Source organism: Eptatretus burgeri, chromosome 16 (genome assembly GCF_056783735.1).
Source record: "Eptatretus burgeri isolate ZD-2024b chromosome 16, Ebu_testis_v1, whole genome shotgun sequence".
Classification (NCBI taxonomy): domain Eukaryota; kingdom Metazoa; phylum Chordata; class Myxini; order Myxiniformes; family Myxinidae; genus Eptatretus; species Eptatretus burgeri.
In genome coordinates, this window is record NC_140976.1 from 38,683,531 (window position 1) to 38,701,214 (window position 17,684).

General features: G+C 41.0%; 1 protein-coding gene across 11 annotated transcripts in view; it reads right to left on the reverse strand.

The window, feature by feature from the left end:
- LOC147010886 (uncharacterized) overlaps positions 1–17,684 on the reverse strand; it is a 122,270-nt gene that overhangs the window by 28,019 nt on the left and 76,567 nt on the right. For all 11 annotated transcript variants that reach the window (XM_085860147.1, XM_085860154.1, XM_085860149.1 and 8 more), the window contains one exon: positions 4,102–4,203. In XM_085860147.1, coding sequence (XP_085716273.1) covers positions 4,102–4,203 — 102 coding nt within the window. The remainder of the gene's footprint in view (positions 1–4,101; positions 4,204–17,684) is intronic.

Sequence of the window (17,684 nt, forward strand, 5' to 3'; positions counted from 1 at the left end):
ATATATATATATATATATATATATATATATATATATATACATATATATATATATATATATATATATATATATATATATATATATATATACATATACACACACACATAGTTTTTGGGGCTATCACCAAAAAAAATATTGGAGCCGGATCTTCACCAAAATAGAATCAATTCTTCCTTATCAAACACCATACCTGTCTATCCAGTTTTGTTTGAATCCATCGACAACTTTTTGAGATATCATGCTATACTGTATGTATAGTTTTTGACCCTTTCTCTCAACAGTGAAGAATCACTTAAAAATTTATCGGATCTAGATCCAGATCTTCACCAGATTCTCGTTAATTCTTCCTTGCCACACACCCAGCCTGTCCACCAAAATTTTGTTTGAATCTGTCCACAACTTGAGATATTCTTCTCACAAACAGAAAAACGACAAACAAGGGTGAATACATAACCTCCGTCCACCTGTGGTGGCAGAGGTAATAATAACAGAGTTGATATATAGTGTTGAGAGATGGAGTTTGTGTGATAAATCTAACCTGTTGCTTCTTCACCTGTGCATATCATACTAATAACGAATGCACAAGTTGGTAAAGTTTTCCAAACTACTCTAACCCTGAGCTGTTTTTCAAATGACTATAGGATTTTAAAGGAGCACAAATATCTTTATAGAATATGCAGGATTTCCAGAATTAATGACCAACACCAAATTATTTTTGAGTAAAGTGTGAACAAGCATTTACATTCATAGGGAGTGTAATAGGGTGGAAAATTTAAATTTCCAATACTCAAACTCATATATATATATATATATATATATATATATATATATATATATATATATATATATATATATATATATATATATATATATATATATATATATATATATATATATATATATCCGCATTAATTTGCTGCACGCAACCAAAATATGAATGGCATATATGTCGTGTCATAAGGAAGTTCTGATCTTTGCAGTTCCTTTTAAAAACTAAAATTGTGACTCAACACCTCATCAGAAGGTGACAAACGTAACTGAAATGTTTTCATCAGAATTATGGCATTTATTCTTCCTTGAATAACTTTACTTACAAAGATCGAGGCTGGTGAAAGAACTGAAGGATAAAGGGGTGATGTTTCCACAGTAATGGAACGGAGGGAGTTGGTATGCAAGGGACGACTGAGAAATGAAGGAGCGTTTAAGCAGGTAGTACAATTTGGGACATACAGACAGGACAAGAAAAACGAATTGGCGAAGACAGGAAATTTGTCAAAAAAAGGTAAATGTAGAAAAGTGTATGTGGATAGGACAGGAGAGGACAGGAGTCGGTGAGAAGAGAAAGGAGAGGGACAACATACTATATGTTATGAAGGTTCACAGTAAAGGAGGGGAGATAATTTTTTTTTTAAAAGGTTTAAAAGACTCATATTGATTAGCTTGTTTAGTCTTACAACTAAAAATATATCGAGATAAATTTAATGTTGTGTTAAGATGAAGTGGAGGGGTGTGTCTGAATGCCCCAAAGTACCTTATGTGAAGTTGCCTCACAGCTGAAAGCACAGATTGTTCTCATTACCATGCAACACCTCACCCCATTCAACAATAAACAATTTGAATGACATTTGACATTATGTGTTTCATTAGTCATCTGGCTCGAGATTATTCGTATCAGCACAAAAATCTTCCGTTCCAACGAGATCTCAGGACTTGACAGGAATGTGTTCACCATTTTCAGATGTCGTCCTTAGTATGTTTTTATCTCCTCAAAAAACAAAAACATCAATCAGCTCATCCATCAAAAAAGAACATATGGCAAAATCTCGCTTATGGTTCTCCATGCAAGTTCATTTCCATACAAGGGTCGGTATGAAAGTAATGCCTCATAATTTATTTCTCACCAAATATAATTACAATGAAAATGAGAACAACACATGCACAAGAGTGCATACCTCTGCATGGAACAGAGGATTTTCCAATACCCACTGCCTCCACAACTGACGTGTGTGTTGTGACGAGGTGATCCTGTTAAATGATTAATTTGACTTGTTTTCCGGTGTCACTGCGGTTGCAAGCCAACCACTTTGAGGCTGGTCATCGATAATTGGTTTCCATGCTCTTGAAACGCTTTGTCCAGTGTTTGACGGTGCTCACACCAATGGTAGCTTCACCAAACACATTCTTTAACTGCCGATGAATATCCACTGGAGGAACCTCTTCCACAGTAAGAAATTCAATAACTGTTCTCTGCTTCGCATGTACGTCTAGCGGGGCAGCCTTTTTTGAAATTGTGTTGTGGTTACGTCACGTAACTGATCACATTGCTGCTGAACTTAAAATGGTCAGCAGATACAAACTTTTCATTGTGATCTCTCACAGCATTCCTTTGATGCTATAGTTACGAAGTGAAAATATGAGCCATTGCTTTCATTACGATCCTCGTACAAGATGATGCTTCTCAAACAATCTGGTCTCATTGCTCATGAAAGAGCTAGAACACAGAACAGACCAGAACATCATGGAGGTGGTAGAGAACCAGACCAACATGGAGCAAAAAAAAAAAAATTGCATCACCATTCACCATCAAAGGCTCTCTTTGGATGGCAACAATAGGATGACGGAGCACCTTTCCATAGAGGAGAAATGTTTCTATTTTTATTCTCACTTAGAGGGAACTTCCGCTCAAGGGACTGCAAGTTTGGCAACTGCAAGCAAATGCAAAATGTCAAACACGAGCACCATTCAAAGGGATTTATGAACGAGATACTCACAAAATGTCCAAGACTCGCTGACATTTATATCCTTTTCAATATGTGTACGATCAGTACAAAAAAAAGAAGTCTATTTTATATATGCCTCATTATACTTGTTTTTTTGGTGTATCTTAGACTTGTGAATAAATAGTTTGAATGATCCTCATACGTACATGCACATCCTGGCTGGTTGTTAAGATTGCAAATGTTTCCAGGCTGTACAAAAAAAAGCTCAAAAATAGAACCTTACAAATGGGAACAAACGTCCCCCTCTTCCTTGAGAAATCCCAAAAGAAGTTCAATTTATTTCATAAACGTTCCTAAAAAAGCATTAAGGTTTGCACAATTTGAGATCATCATAACCCTGGGACACAAATTCCAGGAAGGTTCAGTGGCATGGCTGTTCCCAGGCCCAGACTATCTGTTGAGTAGCAGGCTGTGTGGTTTTCCTTCCCAGGCAGTGCGTGCAGTGGGGGTGGGGGTATATATAATCAGCAGCGCCAGCACGACGTAGAAGGATGCACGAGTATGCACTTGCTGTGGGATGTTAGCACCAAGTACCGTACTTGGTTGACATTAATCAGACCCACATCAAATTCGAAATATCAATTTACGAGGGCCACCTCAAAATGAAACATCATTCTGTTGTTTTTTTTTTTCACCTCCATTTCATGGACGAAAAGTTTCCAAATTTAATGACAGCATATGACATATCAATCAGTGTCATCCATTGTGCAGGCACGTGGTGCTTGGTTTCATGGATTTAACCACCTTCAATTGAATTTCGCACCACAAAGCTCCAAAATGCAAGTGCAGCTCATTGCAGATGTCAACAGGAGAAAATTACTGGATATGGAGTGGCTTTTCACAGAAGCAAAAGCCCTAATAAGGAGTCAAATAATTTAATCTGTCAGATCATGTCGAGTGGGTCCTCAAGAAGCTGCAAAAGCATTTTCACAATTCAGTTTTAGTGTTTAAAGTGGATACAGGAACGCATACATCGATTACAAGGACAGATCAACACAATACATAGGATTTGAATCTGGGGTCAGCACAGAGATGTGCCTGTGGGAATTGAAGAGAAGGGTTGCAAAAATAAAGTGGAACAATGAGAATGAATAAAATAAAAATAAATACGCATGGAATTGCAAATCAAATTTCAAATGCACCAATATTTCCTAATGTCCTTGTCCTACATGTCTTACATACACAGGTTCTCCCATGAGCCTTTAGATCTGTGTTTAAGAATTGGAGGCTAAAATCTTACTATGATTGCATTGCATAAACTCGAGGCCAATGCTCCCAAAGTCTATGTCCGATGTCCCACGGTGACAATCCGCAATCTTACCTTCAGCACGAACGTGTCATCGTTATCCGGCATCTCAAGCGAGTTGGTCTGCCTGGCCTCCAGCACAGTAGAGCATGGGAATGACAGCTTGACTTTGCTCGCCTGTCAGGACAAAGCAGGGGGAGATTCAAACATAAGAATATTTGAGTCAAACAAGGTGGTTAGGGAGAAAGAAAGATACAAAAGCCACTGTCTCACTCAGGTCCATTTTCCCCCCTATACCCAAATATTTTCCTCTACAATCTAACTGTACATTGCTGAATTTCCTTCCCTCTTCTCTCTCCATCCCCCTCTCATTTGTTAATTCCCTCGTTACGTGAACGTTGTCCCACAGTCGGTGTATCGCACCTTCTCCCCTCTGTCGCCTCGCCCTTCCACAAGCAGAGATCTCGTGCACAAAATAAGAGAATAAATGAAGTGCAAATGCGAAGCACACAACCATATCCTTTGGCTGACAATGCCTCGAGGCTCAGGAAATAAAAACAAAAATTACATTTCATCAAGGACAAGCACAGCACTCGAGACAAATGGGCCCCAAGGGCCAATATTGAAGAAAACCTGTCATTGCAACTTCATTTTCACACCAGTGAGCAACGAAGTTACGAAGAGTGTGTTTGAGAGAAAGCGAAACAGATAATTATAATGAGTAAAACAAGAGGTATTTGTGACAATAACAAAAAGACAGAAAACATAAACTGCAATTCCAATATGTTAAGAAAGAAGAGTTTAAAATGCAAGATCATAGCAATTGAAAAAAGAAATGGTTGATTGACAAGATTTTTGAGGAAAATGTCCAAAATTAATGCTCGGCATCCCGTCAGCTCACACGGTAGCTTAGGTTTGCACATTGGCCTCTGAGCTTGTCTGGCCTGGGTTTGAATCCTGACACGGCTACAAATTGCCACTCTGGTGTTTCATCAATGTGTGTTTCATTAAGTTTTCATCCCTCAGATGGACGTTGCACTGGGCATCCAATTTGCCAGCATTATTTTTGTAGACGTTAAAGACCCTAGTGTCCTTCACAAATATAAATAAAAATAAAAAGGAGTCAATGCCTTCACCCTGAACGAATTACATATGCCTGCCTCGGTCTAACGTTGAGCCTGTGCAGTCGGTTCCACGACGACTTGGGCCACAATCGTCCCCCTTGACGGACCCCCAAAAGGTTGGACTAATCTTGGCCATTAAATAATAAGATCCTTCAACACTCACCACCTACTCCCCTTCGCCTTCCCCAACCCCAATTCCCCCCGCACACCCGTACCTCATCTACTGCCTTGGCTGAACCACAATGCTCTAATTATGAAGAATTATTGCAGCATCCTATAGCTAAATGCGATTTCGTTGGAAATCTGATAAATGCCATTTATGACTCGTTGTTCGGCCACATTATCTGAACAGTTCCTTCCGCATCCAACGAATATGCAAATCGATTTTTGCGAAAGAATCGATACGATACTTCAATAATCCTCTTACATATGATAAGAAATATCCACGAATCTGTGCATTCCCTGTATTTGAACCTGTTTTACAGATGCACAAAGAAACAGGACAGGGACCACAGCAGATCTAAATAATAATAATCATATAATCATAATAATCATAATTTGAATAAGACTCAAGATATTGTTAAAAGTTATGGGTTTTTGAGTCAGTCCGATCATGGCAAGCTCATAACAGTCTGATCACAACCACAAATGATGCGCACATCCAGAAAATTCGTTTACATGGAGGACAGTAAAGAGGCAGAGTTAAATACGAGTCAGAATAGCAATGAAGATGGACATCTTCATTGTAGTGGAGTGGGAGACCAAAGGCACAAAGATATTAAACTTCATATTATCTCGCAATTTTCACCCACAAAAAATTATTCAAACAAAGACAACAATTCACAATATTTATGTATGGTAAACATGCAAGCCACTTTAACAACAAAATATTTGTGGAACTGTAACTTAAAATTTTGATTTGTTGCTCTCATCAGCCAGCTGGTGATGGATGGATTTGTCAAAGTCAACACGCATGTAGTTAAAAATTACAAGAACATTGCACAAAATTTGTGGCATCGCTCAAAACACAATGTAGTGTGTTCTGGTAGTAGCAACTCAAGGGAGGGCAAACGAGGCTCCCAAAAACAAAAGGGGCAAATAAATGTGGGGGTTGCTTGTTCATCCCACAGGTGAGAGGACATAATCTTGCCATCAGTGGTAAGAAAGATATATCAGCGGGTGGGCTCGAAAATTAAGCAAGTTAGACAAAAAGACCCCCCCCCCCCCCACTTCGCCCAAGCTGACCTCTTCCAAATTTCCAGTTTTTCCTTCTGTATCCCTCTTGTCCACCCCATGCATCCTCCCCATACCCCCATTGTTTGTCCAAGTGTCCCTCGATTATGTTCTTCAACTCTGCTGTTGGGGTTCCCCCACCCCCTCCCCTCCTCCTCTCTACTGTTCCTTTTGTTCTGTTGCTTCCTGATCAAGTGTTCCAGCTCTTCAATGAACCTACAGCTTGGATACAAAAAAGGGACAAAACATTACTGTTGGTTTTTACCTGCCACCTTACAATCCTAATACATATTGAAACTAGAAGGGCACTCAGTAGATAGAGCGCATACCTCCGCCACATAATGCCTGATCCACAAAAACAATTCGGGCCCATAACATTTTTGAAATATCATGCTAAATATCATGCTCTATATTGTTTTTGGCCCCATCTCTCAATGGTGAAGAATCACCTTAAAAATTAAATAATTCTCGTATCCAGATTTGGATCTTCACCAAAATCGAATCAATTCTTCCTTGTCGCACAGCCAACGTGTCCACAAAGTTTCGTCTGAATCCGTCCACAATTTTTTGAGATATTGTGCTGTGTATTGATTTCAGCCCGAACTCTCAATGTGAAGAATCACTTTAAAAATTCTAGTAGTCGGATCTGGATGCGGACCTTCACCAAAATCTAATCAGTTTGTCCTTGTCAGACACCGAACCTGTCCACAAAATTTAATCCTGATCGGTCTACAACTTTTTGAGATATGCTGCACACAAACAGACAGACAGAAAGACAAGCCGGTAGGCGGACATGGGTAGTCGATCAAGTCGAATTTAGTCGTTTTTCAGCCGTTACTTGCCAACAAAAGCATCCATAGCAACGGTTCTTTCTCACACATAACTCGGACATACCTTGAACCTACCATACCAGCTTCATGTATATCTGTCTCATAGTCTCTGAGATATAACGAACTTCGTTTTTTATCGTTTTCGACCAGGGTTCATTCAAAGTCTATCTTCTCCGACAGTTTTCATAGGATCTGGCTGGAAATTTTTGACAATATGGCTGAATGTACTGCTCACAGTAGCTCGTGGCCCGATTTTTGAAAAAATTAATTTTTGAGATTTTTTTTGAAAATTTCAAAGGTCCGTTGCTAGGCAACGGATGGGTCCATAGCAACGGTTCTCATTTGCATACAACTCGGTCATGGTATGAACCTACCAACCAAGTTTCATCGAAATCGCCATTGTATCAACGGAGCACTGGACTGAACAGACATACATACAGACAGACAGACAGACAGACAAACATATCGACGGAAATACTGATAATAAGGGTAGACTAGATTGACGACTCAAAAGGGGTGAAAACAACCTCCTTCACCTTCGGTGGCGTAGGTAATTAAATATGAAAATAAAAATGTACATTTATAACCTTCGACCTCCTTTTAGTCTTCTCAACATGTACCTGTTGCCTAAACAGTCGACATAAAACTCTTGGATCGGAAGCAAAGACCGACCCACGAGTCAGCAACTAAACTTGAAATTCTTCTTCTTTCAAATGGGCGTCGGAGTCGAATCATTTCCACGACGACTCAATCTTTTTCTTAATTTCTTGCCAGAACCAAGCCAAATAAGCCTCGGTAACAAATCCCATCCTGGTTCGGCGCCAAATAATAAAAGCTGCATAACAATTGTTCGATTGTTCTTTCATTTGCAAAGATGTCACCGCAAGTTTAACGACTTGTAGATTGTATAAACAAAGATGCTGCACAATGAAAAAAGCCCACAATTTTGAGATGATTCAACTGTACTGAACAATGATTGCTTGCATTACTACTTATAATTAATTGTTCACTTGTCAGAATAATCAAATGCTGGTAAACAGTCCCGAGGAAAGGGTAAAGGCCTAGTATGTTATCGGGGAAGAATGACCATCATCAAAATCTCGCTCCTCCAGAAATCTGGTCCAAAATAAATAAAAACCTTTCAACAATTACGTTTGGTGTTGTCAACTCCCTGGAGGATTTGGAAAATACAACGGATGAACAACACACACAAGGCATCATACATCCAGAGAGAGACACGTCAGACGATTTTCAAGGAAAAGATGGGACTGATGCCAACTCAGTGACATGAAGCATGCACACAAACAGATGGACGGACACACAGACAGACAGAGATTATAGGAAAGTGATGGAAGGCAAATGAAGAAGCTGGAAAAAAAAAAACCCATTGCTGCACCCTGCCCTCTCACATTTCCTGGGCCTAAAAGCGGGTATTGAAGGGCAAATTCCGTTTTCCCTTTCATTTCCTGTTCTCAGAATTCGCTGCAAGAGGAAGCAAGGGAACAGCTCTGGTGCGATTGCAGAGACAGCTTCCGCAAGACCGAGAAAGGGGGATGGTGGGGGAGGTTCTTGGCAAGGAGGAAGACTTGGCAATAGCTCAAGGGAAGTGGGGAATTAAAGCCTTGACTACTCAGAAAAAAAAAGAAGAAAAAAAACGAACAGCCTCTCGTATCTTCGTTCTTTCACTCCTCTCCTTAGCCCCTGCCACCAGCAGTTTGAGATGAGGTGACATCAGAATCCTCTTGGATATTTTTCATATCTATATGAACGGATATAATCAGAATTACAATCCCATTCCAGAGTGTGGCTGGCATTTTCACTGAAATAGGGATCCATTCTGGACAAAATAACTCATTTGCTTCAAGAACGATTTTATCGATCAAATCAAACATTCACAAGGATATGCAAGATCAACTAAACAGTTATCAACAGCCTCTCTGGAATGAGGATGCTGAAATTAAAAAAAAGTAGGCCAGCACTGAGACAAAGACAAAATGCAAGAAAAAGACCATAAGACAAAGATATGTGCTACGGAAATCCTGATGGAATAAGATACCGCAGGCGCGGTGCCAAAGCGCTTCACGGAGGAAACTCCACGAATCACCGACACGGCAAGCAGACCACATCCGCTGTAAATTTAAATCTCTTTCTCCAAAATAGACTTCTGTTGAATGCACCAAAGATGGAGAGATCGAGACATGCTTAAGCCTGCATCGTGAACACCAGCCAAATAATGCAACGTGAAATAGTCACCCGAGATTTGAAAAGCACAAAACCACAAGGAAAAACAAAAATCCATCTCAGCACTAACCGAGGACGACGTTTTTAATTCAAACTTTATGGTGAAAGTGTCAAGCAATTGTACAAGCCGTGAACGAGAGGCCGAAAGGTCTCTTCACGCTGACCTATAATCCAGTGTCATGGATGGCTTGCAGTTTCATTTTCTGTGGGAATGCATACTTGAAGCTACCGTGTATATATGTACATTCCCGGTTTAGAACAGGTACACCGTATCACTGCGTGTCATAAGAGGCGACTAAAAGGCGTCAGGAAGGGCATCCGGCCATAAAAAACATCAACAACATTTCCTCAAAAAGAGAACCATGATAGAAGATTATCATGGGACCCGCAAAGCTAAACCCCCGCTCTCGCAGGGAAAATAGCCTTAAAATGTTTGTGTGTACGTGTGTGTGTGTGTGTGTGTGTGTGTGTGTGTGTGTGTGTGTGTGTGTGTGTGTGTGTGTGTGTGTGTGTGTGTGTGTGTGTGTGTGTGTGTGTGTGTGTGTGTGTGTGTGTGTGTGTGTGTGTGTGTGTGTGTGTGTGTGTGTGTGTGTGTGTGTGTGTGTGTGTGTGTGTGTGTGTGTGTGTACATATGATGCAAGCACCACATGGGTATTTCCCCTTTACTCTTAAAAACCTCAAACAACACTAAACAAGCATTCCTGGAATCATGAAAAGTAAGAGGATTTGACAACATGGTGTTTGCAAAAGGGGAACAAATAGTGGAATGGCCAAGCAACTTCACAATGTTTGTGTGGAAGAAGCTGAAAGCCGTAAACAGGAAGGAAGAATTCTTTGATAAAACCTCTTCTGAAAATTTGCTCCATTTAAACTGTGTGAAATCAAAAACCACACGAGAGATATATTTAACGTGGTTAAAAAAATAAATAAACCAATGTCACCTGCAGAGTGACCCGTATCTTGCCAAAAGGTGACCACGTGTGACTTCTTTAAGGTCACACTGAGGTGAACAGAGCAGCTATCCACCAGGAGCAACTCCTTGAGGAATATCTGCCTACGAGAGATTCCGATGAGAATCGTTCTACAGAGCAACCATGAAAAATATGCTTTTGCCTCATAACGTCAACAAATGACGTCATAATGTCTCAAGCTTGACATATCTAGAAAGCACTCATCGAGGTGTTCAATTTGAGGTACTACACGATATGGTTCCTAAAACTTGAAAATTTGACCTTGGGGTCAAATATGTTTGACCTCAGGCGCTAACCATGAAGGTCAAGGCCAATCGCCACCAAAAATTAATCAGCTGAGCGCCAGACCATGAACTATATTCCCATGAAGTTTGAAGACGATCCGATCAAAATTACTCAAAAAATAAGGGTTTCGTCGACTCCCCTGATTTGCGACAAAGTGACATTGACCTTTGATCTTGACCTTCAAAATTTTATGCGCTGAAAGGGACCTCTATAGGCCTCTGATATGCAAAGTTACAAAAATTTCCAATGATAACTGTGCTCTGCAGAGTGATTTATACATGATTGCAGACAAAAAAAAAAAAAAAAAAAAAAAAAAACATATGAAGGTCAAGGCCAATTGCCACCAAAAATTAATTAGCTGAGCGCCAGACCATGAACTATATTCCCATGAAGTTTGAAGATGATCCGATCAAAATTACTCAAAAAATAAGGGTTTCGTCGACTCCCCTGATTTGCGCCAAAGTGACCTTGACCTTTAACCTTGACCTTCAAAATTTTGTGCGCTGAAAGGGACCTCTATAGGCCTCTGATATGCGAAGTTACAAAAATTTCCGATGATAACTGTGCTCTGCAGAATTTTTTATATGTGATTACAGACAAACAAACAAACAAAAAAAAAAAACATACAAGCTGACCAACATATCTTGCAAAAACTTCGTTTTGGCAAGATTAAAAAAAAAGAGGAGGGGAAAGTACAACCTACTATCTTGGCACCTCCATGGGAACTTTGAAATAACCTGAGGGCAAAGCTCTTATATTAAATGCAAGAGCTTGGAACAGGGGAAACTTATCTGTTCTCCCAATCTCCTAAATTATTAAATTCAGAGCCCACTTGCATTTTTAACGAGAACGTCACTCGGAAGAGCACATCCCTCTGCCAGGCTGATTGGCTCACGCTTTGCATCCCACCTACAGGCCGGATTTGGATCATGACCTGATCCAAAGTCGAATCGGCTTGTTCTGGTCACCTAACCAACTCATAGACCAAGTTTTGTCATAGCTCGTCCACAACTTTTTGAAATATCATGCTATATATAGTGCCGCGGGGATGGCGGCCCAGGTTAATCCCCACCGACCCAAATTGTGGTGACGGGCGGTTAACACCGCCAGCCCCTGGGACTGCCGAGCGGTTCCTTATTGATAGGAGGTGGACACGTTGATCATCAGAGATTTTAACACGTGCTCGAAGGGCATGGGCCGCAATGGCAGAGGGGCGGAGGAGCACTGGGAATGGATGCACAGGACAGTACAATGGGGTTTATACTCGAACCCACCACAAATACATGAATAGTTTCTTAAAATGAATACATTTAAAAATAGTGCTTCTATTTGCACGTGCAGATGCATGCAAATGGTGTCGTCACTTCTCTCGTAGCAATACAAATGTAAGCCAGGCACTCCACGAGCGACACTCAACACCAAGGCTCAGACATGTAGCTGCTTCGTGTGTCGATCATCCTCACCGACCCACTACGACGTACACTAGGCTCGGGGTCCGTTTCTCACGACTCAACCAAAAGCCAAAGGCCAACATCTTGCTTCATGCATGTGCTCACGCTGAACCCTGAACCCTCTCCCTCTCCCTCTCCCCTCTGAAAATGCACCAGCCCCTTCCTCTTTGATCATGGCTCTCCAAAAATGCGCAAGCCTGACCTTCCTCTCGATCACACCTACATCCTCCGTCTCTGGGGCATGGCCTACTCACACGTTTGATTTAGAGGTGTGTTCCCCACCTTAATTGCTGATCTTGAAAGATAAAAACATAGGGGAAAAAAATCACAGAGAGGTGATTACATCCTGGGGAAGCTTATTTTTAAACCCCAGCTAATTAACACAACACCACCCCCTTGTGTGGTGACACGTAACGCTTAAGCTCACAGGTTCCCTACTAAGGTACATTGAGATGCCTCCTACACATCCACGGACCAAGCAACTCTACAAAATGCTATATTCCCAATTGAATTCTTCCATCTATCCTCACAATCCTAACAATAGTTTTGGACACATCTCTCGATAGTGAAGAATCACTTTAAAAAAAAAAAATTCTCGAATCTGGATATTCACCAAAATCGAATCAATTCGCCCTTCTCAGACACCCAACCTGTCCACGAAGTTTTGTTTGAATTCGTCCATTATATTTTGAGATTTCATGCTGAATATCATTTATGGCCCGATCTCTCCGTCCATTTTTGGTGGATACAGAAGGAACCACTTGACAAATTCCAGTTTATGGATCTTCACCAAAATCTAATGAATTCATCCGCGTCACACACCCAACCTGTCCACCAAATTTCGTCCAACTCCATCCACAACTTTTTGAGATATCCTGCTGACAGACACAGACAGACAGACAGACAGACAGACAGGGGCAAAAATAAAACCTCTGTCCACCTTCGGTGGCAGAGATAATGAGTAACACCACCTGTATTGTAAACAATCAAGTGTTTAATCGGCATAAAAGAACAGAAACTAAATGACATGTAAGAAATAAGAAAAGACAAGACAATCACTAATTATAATATGGGACAGCAGAGGAAGCCAAAGAACAAGGAAAATGAATACAATAAAATGGGGGTGGAGGGATTAAAAAAGGGGGGGGGGGAACGACAGTAATCAGGCCTGAGTAATACTAAGAACGAAAGGAAATGGAGGATGAGAGCCAGGAAGAGCAAATTGAAGCAGAGATGACCATTAATGGTCGAGGCAGTTTGAAGAACCCCTATGGTAAATTATTCGCAGCACAGAAAAGCCTTGAGGGTGACCACAGGATTACAACAAGGCAGAAGAGATGATGTGATGGGGAAGCCCTGCTGGCATTAGCAATTTGCAAAATGTCAGCACAGTATTGGTGCAGACATCACAAGAGAGACAGAAATGTTGTGGAAACAAAAACCACCATCAGACTCTTTGGGTCTTGTGTGGGACTGAATATGGATTACTGTGCTCATTGGCTGTTAGATGAACAAACTTCAATAGCTGGACGAGACCCCCCCCCCCTCCCTTCAACTGCTCAGTCTCCAATCCCCGATTCCTACTCCATGACAACGCGCTCCAGATTTCTCCGAGATATTTTTGTCTGCCTCAGCTGTACTGTGTTTGTTGCCACAACTCCTCACTACTGAACTCTCTCTCAACTGCTCAAATGTTGCCGATGCATCTCTTTAATTGTCTCACTCCATGTTCATCCCTCAATCCGTTTTAACGAATCCAATCAGAAGGTTGGCTCAAGCAAGGGCTAGTTTGAACCAGCCAAAGAGAGTGAGCATGCAAATGTATGTTCAGATTAGTCTGCTCTAAGATGATGGTTAGTGCAGGTCATGAGGAGTCTGAAATGAATTAATAATGAACCTACAAGATAAAACACCACCCCGTGGCCCAGAAATCATATTTACATTCCTTATGGGATTATCAGAATGAAAGTATAAATACAACATTCCACTTAGCTATGCACACAATAATTACCATTTTCATAACAATACATTATTCATTCATTAATTCAGAGATTAACAACACATTGTTCCAGTTTTGTGTCAATGTAGGCTCAAGCCCATAAAAAAAATCTGCAAAGTCAAGCATTTCAAAAATCTTTGCAAAATCTTCCGTGAAGACACATTTATAAACTGCAAACAATTTGCACCAAGGGGGAGTTAAATTTATTTCTGTTGAGAACCAATGGCCATGTGAAGAAATATTTTCAAACACTGGTATGTCCTTGAGATAATTGCTTCAATGCCCCGATATGCAAAAAGTGAACCCTCCAAGGCTTATAAAAACAATTAGTTCCGAAAGCTTAATAATGGCTTCATTGCCGAGCAACGTGCTGAAATCCAGAAGCTAGAGGCCCACAATGGCAATGTGCAAAATGTGTGTGTGTGTGTGTGTGTGTGTGTGTGTGTGTGTGTGTGTGTGTGTGTGTGTGTGTGTGTGTGTGTGTGTGTGTGTGTGTGTGTGTGTGTGTGTGTGTGTGTGTGTGTGTGTGTGTGTGTGTGTGTGTGTGTGTGTGTGTGTATATATATATATATATATATATATATATATATATATATATATATATATATATATATATATATATATATATATATATATATATATATATATATGTATATATATATATATATATATATATATATATATATATATATATATATATATAAGTATATATATATATATATATATATATATGTGACGGATTTCAAAATCCGATCCGACAAATGCAAACGAACATCCAAGTCCTCAGATAGTTATTTCCCTAAATGCATGTCCAGGATAGACCTGTACCCATGTCTGGTGGGATTCTAAATGTGATGCGTTGAGAAGGGTAAAGAATAGATTCCCTCTCTTATGGAAAGCTCCTTTTTCTCTTTACAACAAACACATTCACACACGTGAGATCGCGTTAGCCCAGCGGAGGCTCGATGACTGCCTTTTTCCATCGTGGTTTGACACCCCGTTCATCAGCTCTATGGACGCTAACTGGCTCTTTTTCATATCGGGCTGAACATTGAGGTGATCATTGTTGACGTTTTATGAGCGCTTCACGTTTTCGCTCAGTAATTCTGACAAATGGCTGCTTTTTGCCATTCGTCCAGCACCACAAACATGGCATCGTAAGCCAGGATTAATAACGGGACGTGCGGGTTGTCACAGCAATGATTTACAAATGAGACGGGATGGATTTGGCTGGAGTCTGCGCCCGCCCAGACAGGCCGCCTATAAAAAGAGGACGAGAGGTCCGTTCACGGCGGGTCAGTCGACGAGTCAGTTTGTGAGTCAGTTGGCATCAGTAAGTCGGTGTCAGTCAGACGGCTTTTCCAGTCAGTCGGCGCCAGTGAGTTGGTGACAGCCTCAAACTGCCTCAGAGCTCCTAACAGCTGTCCATCGGTTGTGGCTCATGGTGGCTCCTGGCGGTGGGTGACGCTCGGACAGTTAATGCTCCTGCTTGAGACCTGCTCTTGGCATACCTGATTCTTGGGGGCGACGTTGATTGGTGTTCGAGCCTGTTTGTGAGTGGGTGCATGGCAAGGCTGGGCGCTGGCAACGGACAAAGCACGATCACACATTTCAGGACATTTAATTTGACGTACAAGACGATTTCTTCCCCCCCCCTTCCCCGAATGACCTGCTGGGTCCCCTTGTCTGTGTATAATTGTTAAGTAAGGGGCAGAGATAAGCATCTGCTCTTTGTCTCTTTTTCTCTCAGTGCCCAATTAATTAATTATTTGCTTGCGATTATTTCTATTGATTTGAATTAACTTATTTTTACCACCCGGAAATAAAGTTATTTTTATTTATTCATTTTCTTATTAATAAATTGCGTGGTTGACGTTCCAACCTGTCCGTGCTTGTCCTTTCCTTCCATTGATCCAGCATTGTCCGAACCGAGATAGACTGGGAGGTAATTACCACACAAATTGACCAAAAATAGTTGGCACGCACCAGCGGTAAAACGCTCGGCCGCCGTAATTAAAATCTAATCAAGATAGGATGGGTGCTTTGTTGAGGGCATGCTCCCCGTTCAGGAAACCACATGACCTCTAGTTAAATGGAATAATTAGATGGTGGACACTGGAACTCGTGCTTAACTGATCGGCGTTTCTGGTTTTAAAGCAACCCACCGTACCACAAAGTTAATTGTGACGGTGGCCCCAGGTCCAGCTCTTCCGAGGACAAACGGGTATTAAACCCCCTCATGATACACTCGGTACCCGTGGCCATAACAATATATATGTATAAAACACACACACACACACACACACACACACACACACACACACACACACACACACACACACACACACACACACACACACACACACACACACACACACACACACACACACACTGCAACGACCATCAGACACCGAGGCTACCTTGTTGGTCAGCAATGTACGATTCAAGTCTCAATCGAGTTCCTCCTTTGCATTTAACACAGACTTGAAGGAGGAAGCAAGAGGAATGCCAATACCAGTACAACACACTGCCTGGCCTACAAGTCACAGAACAGAGGGTTAGATCACTTTTGCATTGACATTTATCTCGTGAATACATTACATGCTATTCATTTTTGAATATTTCCGTGACTGTTGCATACCTGTTATTTTTTGTCCAATGTGTATGTGACCTTGGTCAATGGTGTCTTGTTTGTGACCAAGGTTATGCTTGCAAGTGGATCTTTTAATTTTTATTTATTTATTTATGTATTTTAAATTGGTTTGGCTCCACTGGAGGAAGAGTTCAACAACTTGTCTTTGTTGCCAATTTTGTTTTCCACTTCTTCCCATGGATTCCTATTTAAGGAGTGATGGGCAACATGCAGCGAGTTTGATGCCTGTAACTGCCTTGGATTGCCCTCCCCCTCCCCTCCACCCCTCCACCATGCCCCTCCCAGTTATACACTTTACAAGGAACAGATTCTGTGACAATCTCTGCAAGGTCAAACCAACCAAAATCAACAGTTGCTGTGAATGATGTTTTCACTGACTCCAGAAACATGACCCAACAAACGCAAGCATCTCAACTCCAAGATCAAATAGTTCATCTTGACCCTCACTGGAGGTAGTAGGAAGATTAAAGCAGACACATATGGTCTTGCGGCCTCTCACATCTAATGTCACACTAAAATAAGATAACTGCTTATGACACGATTCTTAGTTGTTTGAATCTATGAAAGAGCCGTTTAGTTTCGTAGTGGACACTTCAGGTGCAAGAAAATTTGATCGATACGAACGAGAGAGAACGAGGCACTCCAAAATTGGTGCGACAAAAGCTTTGGAAAGTTTCCATACCACTACATGTGAAAATATGCACCGACTTTAGCAGGGTTTGTTTGGAGAATGCCAAACTGTTTTTATTCCTTTATTACAAACTATAAAAACTTCCTGGAGGCCTCTTGTACAGTTGCACACACAGCAAATGTTAACTCAAATGAGGTGTTAACAGTGGAAGGCAGGCAAGATAAATGGCAAGTAGAAACA